The 9,087-nt window shown below is 51.6% G+C and overlaps 1 protein-coding gene across 1 annotated transcript; it reads left to right on the top strand.

Annotated features, from left to right (window-relative positions):
- Positions 1-7,258: 7,258 nt before the first annotated feature.
- LOC308050681 (olfactory receptor 14C36-like) lies at positions 7,259-8,194 on the top strand (the record flags this gene model as incomplete). Its single annotated transcript, XM_080360832.1, has 1 exon — positions 7,259-8,194. One exon carries the CDS (start codon positions 7,259-7,261, stop codon positions 8,192-8,194), a length of 936 nt encoding a protein of 311 aa, XP_080216958.1.
- Positions 8,195-9,087: the final 893 nt, after the last annotated feature.

Below are 9,087 nucleotides of genomic sequence, written 5' to 3' on the forward strand. Positions count from 1 at the left end.
CAAGGTCTCCTGGGACTTGGTTCCTGAAGGCAGGAGTCTGGAGAACACCCAGCAGTGGATGGGGCTCAAGTCAGGGGTGACCTGAGCAAACTCAGACACCATTACAGAACAGGAGATGGGTCACTTGACCAGCTCCTGAACACAAGTATCACTGTCCTGTGGCACCTGAGATTGCCAGGGACACCCACCTCTTGGTCCAGAGGAGAGTGACTCCTCTTGAGGTTTCCTGGACTATCTCCTCATTCACATGGTGATTTAGATACCCACTTTTCAGACATATTCAGTCTTTATCAGGAGATGAAACACATCAGTATTACCTGGCGGCTGCTGATGCCACCTGTTCTGGAAAGGGAGGGAAGGGCGAGCAGGGAAGCAAATAGAAGAAATTTGGCTTTATTGCTATTTATTATGGAAATGCTCTCTGTTTGGCTGTTCCTGAAATCTCTAATCATCCACACCAGACTTGAAGCCTTTAGGAAAATGATGCACAGAACCGTGGCATTTAAGAGCATTCTAGATGTTTGTGAGCCCTCTGGTGCCACGAGCCTGAACTGCAGCTACTGAAAGAATGAACAAACCTCTAAAGAAGTGAAAGGCAGAAGCAAACCCAAGTTTCTGCCATGTGAGCCCTTGATGCTTGTTCATCACCAGAATGGCTGATCCCTGACCCCTGGGACCTGGTAGATCTTTCTCCAATGTTTTTCAAGGCTTTTCCTGTGGTCAGTGTGAGTGTTTTGTGTTTTGGTTGTGGGTTTTATGTCAAGTGCTCTTGCTTTAACTGCAAGGCTCTGGTTTTCTGTGTTGGAAATCCCTGTGAGCTCCTCACAACGAATCCAGCTTCTTTCATACACCTGACAATGGTCACCAGTCACCTCAGTGTCCCAGTCCCACACTTGCCTGAATCCTATATTTGGATCCATACCCCATCACTGCAGGCGGTTCATGGATCCACCAGGTTCATGGATGATTCCTGAGGTCCATCCAAGTGTGGGCAGTGTAAGAGAGGAGCAGAGCAGGGTCAGCTCATGGGCCATGACTGAGCACAGCCACCCCAGCAGCAGCCGTTCCCCATCTCCCAGGCACAGCCATGCCCACAGCATGCAAATGGCACTGCCATACACGATTAGCCCAAGAGAGGCCTTTCTTCCTTCCGTATTCCCAGGAAAATCTTGCTCCTGTTCCTCCTCCACCTGCAGACATCAACTGCTTTCCATTGCTGGGCTCAGACATGGCTGGAAGGGTTCACTGAAGCCATCAGCCATCTCATTGCTTCTCCCTGACATGCCCTGACCCTCTCCCACACCTACAATGGCCAATCACGGCTGCTCAGGCCTCCCGCTCTTCAGAAGAGGCCTCGAGCTTCTTGGTTCTTCCTGCTGCTTATTATGAACTTCCTCGCTCTCTCCAGAGTTCACGGTGAGCTTTCTTGTCCATAACAGCCCCTTTATGACCATGTCTCACTAAATGGTTGTGTTTGTATGATCATTTGTGCAGAAAGGGTAGTCACAGGACAGCACCCAATATGTCAAAACTGATGCCCAGTGAAATGCCGTAAAGCCCCGATGAGTTCCCCTGTGTCTGTGTCTCTCCTGGAAGGAGTCTGTCCCGAGAAGGGGATCCAGCTCCTGCCACTCTCTGCAGAGGCACATGAGCAGTGTCCATCACCTGGGGACACAAAGGGTGACGTTTGCCAGACCACCCGTCATCTGAACCACTTAGATGTGTGTTTGTGGATGGGGTATGGAGCCTTATAGTGCAAATACCTATTCAATTGTCATTGCCAGAGGGGCTACCAGAGATGCGGAGTATTATTTTACAGATATTTAAACATAAGCATATAAAACTGACTTTCCTAGACAAATTACACAAACATTTGAAGGACTTTTCGTGTCTTTTAACATGTTTATCCACAAAAGGCCCAACAGCTTTACATCTCAGGAAATGGGATCCAGAGTCCAAGGGCAGGATGGTTTGGGCTCTGTGCTGGGATCTGGAGACTGAAACGTGCTCCCATCTCCCAGCTCCCTGCCCTCCTCAGTGAGGGTGTGAGACATTCTGCCAGCCAGGGCTGAACTCACAGCCATGACCAGAATCTTATGTCCAACTGCAGCCAATGGTGTCCTGCCAGCTCAGGATTGGAGCTTCCATTGCTAGAGGTGTATAAAAGACATGGAGATGTGGCACTTTGGGACATGGTTTAGTGGTGGACTGAGCAGTGTTTGATTTACGGTTGGACTCCATGTTCTTAATGGTCTTTTCCAGCCTCAATGATTCCATGATTCTCTGATTCTATGCTTTGAGTCGAAACCATTTCAATCCCATCACCTCCATGTTCCCTCAGAGGCGGCTGTTGTGTGGCACAACTGTCCTGGCTCTCCAGGCAGGTTGGGCACTGGGTTGGTGTCTGCATTGGCAGTTTTCCCCTTCCTGGAGTAAAAGGCTGTTGAGCAGAGACAGTTGCAGAGATTTGGGTCACAGGGGTTTGCAGCAATCCTGTCAAACTCTGAGCAGGATGAGCTTTGGAGCCCAGGAAAAATGGAGATGCTCTGAAGGATGTTTGTGAACAGTGGTGCTGTCACTAGTGACAGTAACTCCTCATTCCAACTGATGATCATGATAAACTAAAGCTCTTTGATTTCATTCCTTACTGTCATTATTGCTTTTCAAAACATCTACTACATCTCAGTAGTTGTGTCTTGAAAGAAGATCTTAGAACAATGCTTTTTTCTCGCTTCTTTTTTTGTTTTAATCATTTAAAGAGTACACCTCTTGGACAGAATTACCCCTAAATTGAGCTTCTTTAATTATTTCTCTACCTTTTAATTATTTCCTATGTGGTGTGGTATGGAGGTTGCATAGGAGAAGAGTTTCTTTCTAAGACAAAGGTGGCCAAGGAACAGATTCGAGGTCAGTGCAAAGGCCCTAAGGAAGCCAGAATCTTCATGTGTGTGCACTGACACACACTGTCACCTGCATTTTCAGTCTCTGCAGTCCCAACAGTGCAGCAGAGTCTGGAGTTCTAAGCTCCCTCATCTGCCCTGTGTGACACGTGTAAAATGGAACTACCCCAGTCCAATGGCTGGTTTTGATTCTCTTCACAGCCTGAAGCACCACATGGGTCAGGAGACAAGCCAGGATACCCAATCAAAATTTACATACCCTTCACGTAGATTTTAGGTGTTCCCTGGCATCTCAGCACACGTCACGCTGATATCTGGGTGCAAGAAGCTGGTCAAGTGCTGACACCTTCTGAACAACCTGTTCTGAAAGGGTTAACAACATGAGCTTTTCTTTCTGGAGAAGCATTAGGATAACAAACAATAAGATCTTGGCTGAGGGCAAAAGAAAAAGGATGGAAAAGATGTTGTCAGGATTGTTTGGGGGCACTTGTAAAGCAACCCTGCACCTCATGTGGATTATTTCTGTGCTCAGGGAGAAACAGAGAGTTCTCCCTAATTTGAAAACATGAAGGGGAAGGAAGGACAGCGTCATTCAGGCTCCAAGGGACCTCGGGAGGTGTCTTGACCAACCTCCTGCTCACAGCAGGGTCAGACCAGATTGCTCAGGGCTTTATCCAAACACATCTTGGGCACTTTCTGGGACAGAGTGGGTGCGCACTCCTGGGAAACAGCTTCCAGTGCTGGACTGTCCTCAGGACTGGAAAGTTTCTCCCTTTCTACAGCACCTTTCCAAGCCCAACCATCCAGATTGGATATACCCATCTACTTGCACACTGACACAGACCATAATATCCTACCTTGGACATAAGAATGTTGTGGGGGATGATGCCAAATGCCTTGTTGACCTCCAGGTAACAGACCATCGATGTTTTCCCAACATCCACAACCCTGTCCTGTCCTCACAGAAAGCAAAGAGGATGGACAGGCACAACCTGCCCTGGGCAAACCCCGTCACCTTCTCTTCCAGACACCCAGAAATGGGGTCCCAGTGGCCATGCTCTGGGGCACAGCCCTTAGTTCCCCTGCTCACCCATGGGCCATTTTGACAAGAGCACACACTGTGTGAGAGCTGCCAGTGCTCAGGGAGTCCCCCCAGTCTCCATGAGCTTTCCAAGATGGTGGAGAGTGGCCTCACTGTGACATGGTCCTGCTGTCCCAGCTCCTGGGATGCTGCCCCTGCTGTCCCATAGACTGGAGAGGATTGTGTTAGTTCCAGTGACCCCTGACTTGATCCCCATCCACTGCTGCTTGTTCTGCCTCCAGTCACAGAGGCCTGGGAGACCTTGCTGGTGAAGATGGAAGAACGAGAGGACACAGTGATTCTCATCTCTTATTAAATTCATCAGTGTTCGCAGTGTCTTTGCTTTTCCTTTAACTGTTCCTGCAGTAGTAACAGCTCATTATGGGCCCTTGAATTGCCTTCCAGGTCTGGACTGAGTTCTGATCTGGACTGTTGCTGTGCTTGGAGGCTGCTGTCCTTGCAGACCAGATGAACTCACTCCTGCCACCCTGCCTGGCAGTTCATTCCATCCGTGTCACAGCTCTGTCTGCAGCACTGACAGCTCCAGCTCCCCAGTCAGGTCCCTGGCTGAGGACATGGCCTCACATCTGGGCTGAGCCACCCCAGATGTGTTACCAAACCAGCTCTGACCTGCCACAAGAAACCTGGTACCAAGTGTCCAAGAGCCCATGTGTGCAAAGGCTTTGAATCAGAGCACAGACATGACACGGGCAAAGATTAATGAATGTCTCTCTAGACCTAGGAGTATAAAACCAGGATAAAATGCCTGAACTCATTCAACTGAAGATACTCCTCCTGCAGCTTGGAGATATTAGATCCTTCGCTGTAATATTGCTGGTGTCCTGTCGAATGATGGGACAAGAAAAGTTGATTCTCCAACGAATTCATTGTTTAATACAAAGAACACAATGATGTGTCTCTTCAGAGGAGAGAGAATCAACATCACTGATTACTTCAGGCTGTTTCAAAGGATGTGCCCCTGGAGCCCCAGGGACACCTGGAGGAGCCCAGAGGGGACAGAGAAAGGGACATCATGGGCTGCTCCTGTGGTGCTGAGCTGGGCTGGGCTCCTGGGACACAGGGAGCTCATGGCAGCGGCAGCGCTGCAGAGAGGCAGCTCTGCCCAGGAGCAGCTCCTCTGCACACGCAGCAGGGCTGAGGGCTCTGCCTGCAGCACTGAGGGCACAGGAGCCAGGCAGAGAGAGAGGAAAGGAAATGTGGGCGGGAGGATTGCTGCGAGTTCACAAGGAGAGAAATCTTCACAGACAGTAAGTCTGTGGCTGCACATTATTACATCTGTAGATTTTGGTGGAATTTCCTAACGCTGGTACATCAAACGAGATACGTAAGTAAAATTATGAAAAACTTTCTTGTATAGATAAGGAGGACCTGCAGCAGAGCAGGGATTTCCTCCTTAAACCAACAGAGGGATAACACATGGCAGCTGCCTCCTGCTGAGGATGACTCCAGGTGTGAGAAGCTCTTTGTGCAGGCAGGCTGGCCAGGGCTGTCCTGCAGAGCAGGGTCCCTGCACCCCAGGGCTGTGCCGGGCAGGGACTCTGCCCCCTGCCAGGGTCAGCGCTCAGCCAGCCCGGGAGAGCCCAGCAACAAGAAGGGGAAAAGATGTGGAGGGAAGGAACAAACCCTATTGAGCTGGAAAGGTGCTTCTGCTGTGGAGAGGGTGCTGTGTAGCTTGGGGCTGTTCACACATCCACATCACCCCCAGCATTTTTCCAAGGAGATGCCTCAATGTCAAGGTCAATGCAAGGATTAGCAGACAGATAAGGAGCTTTCCTGAGCCTGTCTTTTCAGTTTCCTCTCCCAAGGGGTGGGGGGTGCAGGAAAGGATAAAATGAAAATGAGCTCTCATGCTGAAACAAGTCACTGAGAGTCCTGAACTGCAACTGTGAGTTATCAGTATATCTGCCAGAAGGCTCATGACACCCCTTCCCACCCCTCTGCCTGTGCACAGATCCTGCATCACCTTGGCTGGACCCGTCAGCCTTAGTCTGACCTGTCCTGTTTTCCAGCCTGCAGACAGGAAGATGCCCCCAGGCAGTGCCCTGTGAACAGGCAGGATCTGTAGGGCCAGGGGGAGGGCACAGAGGGTGGGATGGTCTGTGAGCACTGACAGGGAACAGACATGGACAGGGAAACACCTCCCAGGGGAGAATCTCCAGGCAGCAGGGAAATGATCAGAAATGAGAGGAAACCAAACCCGGAATTGTTATGGGAGGGAGAAGAGAGAAAAGTCCCTGTGACCCCCTGCAGGTCAGATCCCTCCTGTGAGCAGCCCCCTGGCCTTTTCTCCCATCCAGCAAAGCCTCTGCCCTCAGGGCCGAGGGCTCCAAGGCATGAAGCAGCTCCTGTGCAGCCAGAGCTGCAGTTCCTCTGCAGAGCACAGGGGCTGAGAGCAGCTGCCCGGCACTGTTGGTGTCTGGGAGGTGGCTGCACAGCTGGGGAAGGGGGACGCTGTCTGAGTGCCCGGCTGCCTCTGCCCTGGCCTCTCTCACCCCCACCCTCACCGCATTTTCCTTCTTGCTCCCCTGCTCTGGGTCACTGCTCTTGGGATCTTGTTCTTGCTGTCAGGCTCTCTGGGGATGGCAGTTTCAGCTGCAGAGTCACAGCCTGATCTTGGGGGTCCTTTCCTGCAGGTGTGTCCATGGGCACACGTGTCCCAGCTTTGCTCTCACCTGTGGGCTGTGGGCAATGCAGTCTGTGGGGCTGGGGACTGAGCTGAGTCTCCCTCAATCAAATGCCATCATCTGTCTTTACTATCGCCTTGAGGTTTCCTTCCAAGCTGTGAAATTCCCTCCAGGATGCAAACTTGTCTTACAGCATCTTTGTTTTATCTGAAAGCCCTATAGAGGAGCAAAGAGATGCTGTGCAGAGAAAATAAAGGGTTTTTGAAAGGAGTCGCGGGTGTCATTGGCCAAACATGGGGTGCTCAGCCCTTAGGAAAGGTGATACATGTTGTGGCTCCATCTGACAAAGCTGAACCCCAGTTTGGTCCCCTGCCCCCCATTCCCATGCCCCCTGCTGCAGAGCAGGGCTGACTCCTCGGCAGCCAGTGGACACAGGCCCTGCTCCTCACGGTACCTCCAGCCAGCACCACCCAGGGCTCAGACACCGAGCTGGAGGAAGGTCTGGAAAAGGACAAGGGGGTGGAGCAGGGGAGAGTGTGTGAGAAATGGCTTTGATTTTGCTCAGAGAAATCTCCCCTATCTAGTCACTGTCTCTTCTTCTTTGGTCAGTGCTCTGTGTCCAGAGGCTGCAGATGTCCAACAGCAGCTCCATCACCCAGTTCCTCCTCCTGCCGTTCACAGACACACGGGAGCTGCAGCTCTTGCACTTCTGGCTCTTCCTGGGCATCTACCTGGCTGCCCTCCTGGGCAACGGCCTCATCATCACCACCATAGCCTGGAACCAGCACCTGCACACCCCCATGTACTTCTTCCTCCTCCACCTCGCCCTCCTCGACCTGGGCTCCACCTCCACCACTCTCCCCAAGTCTATGGCCAATTCTCTGTGGGACAGCAGGACCATCTCTTACATAGGATGTGCTGCACAGGTCTTCCATGTATCTTTCTTCTTTGGTGCAGAGTATTCTCTTCTCACCATCATGTCGTACGACCGCTACGTTGCTATCTGCAAACCCCTGCACTACGGGACCCTCCTGGGCAGCAGAGCTTGTGTCCACATGGCAGCAGCTGCCTGGGCCACTGGGTTTCTCTATTCTCTGCTGCACACGGCCAATACATTTTCACTGCCCCTGTGCAAGGGCAATGCTCTGGGCCAGTTCTTCTGTGAAATCCCCCAGATCCTCAAGCTCTCCTGCTCACACTCCTACCTCAGGGAACTTGGGGTTATCATGTTTAGTGCATCTTTTTTTGAGGGATGTTTTTTGTTCATTGTGGTGTCCTATGTGCAGATCTTGAGGGCCGTGCTGAGGATCCCCTCTGAGCAGGGACGGCACAAAGCCTTTTCCACCTGCCTCCCTCACCTGGCCGTGGTCTCCCTGTTCCTCAGCACCGCCATGTTTGCCTACCTGAAGCCCCCCTCCATCTCCTCCCCATGGCTGGACTTGGTGGTGTCTGTTCTGTACTCGGTGGTGCCTCCAGCAGTGAACCCCCTCATCTACAGCATGAGGAACCAGGAGCTGAAAGTGGCGCTGAAGAAGCTGGTTCAGTCATTTTTCTTTCAGCAACAATGAGTTACTCATGTCTCTTCAGAAGTGACTTCCAGTTCATCTCAGAAATCTCCTGTGCATTGAGCATTTCATCTGTGATAACCATGTTTGTCAAGGAATTTCTTCACCCACGACACTTCTCCAGAGCAGTGACTCAGAGGCCTGTCTACCTGTTTCTGGGGCCCTGGTACAGCTGGTGTCCTGTGTCACATCTCTGTAATACAGGTGTGGACCCATTTTGACATCACTGTATTTCTGAAATTGGGGCCATCTTTTTGAAACACCCCACAAAAGGGGATTTCCTCAGTCTCAGTATTTGGAGCTTGGGCTCTTCTTCCAAAGCTGTGGTCAGCCTGAATAAATTTCCCCCACAAGGCCATGCTGCTGTGCTTGTGTTTTTCATGGCTCAGGGGAGGACATGGGGCACCATGTTACGTCATGGTGCTGGTCTGAGTGTCCATCTGTGGGTGCCCAGTGTTCCTGGAGATGGTGAAGGACCTTCCGTGATCTGTCTTGGACTGTCTCGCTGTGGTTTCCAGGCACCACAGCCTGCTCCCTGTGCTCTGTGCTTCAACAGGGGAATGAATGACCCACAGAACCCTGTTTCTGCATTCCCCAGCTCAGGGCAGGCTGCTCTGTCACTGCGGTAGCAGGAGCAGCATGAAGAGCTCCTGGCCAGGAGTCGTGTGCTGATGAGAGGGGCTGGCACAGGAGGAAACCAGAGCAGAGGACAAAGTGAGGCTGGCCTTGCTTCCATCATGCCATGGCTGGCCCCAGCACTTAGGCTGATAGGCTGATCCCCCTCTCTGTCCCACTCCATCTATCTATCCACCCATCTGTCCATCCATCCATCCCAGTACTCCATCTGAGAGAGCTGCCCCCTGCCCCATCACGTTTCTCATCCCAAAGAGATCATA

This window comes from Nesoenas mayeri, assembly GCF_963082525.1.
Source record: "Nesoenas mayeri genome assembly, chromosome: 29".
Classification (NCBI taxonomy): Eukaryota; Metazoa; Chordata; class Aves; order Columbiformes; family Columbidae; genus Nesoenas; species Nesoenas mayeri.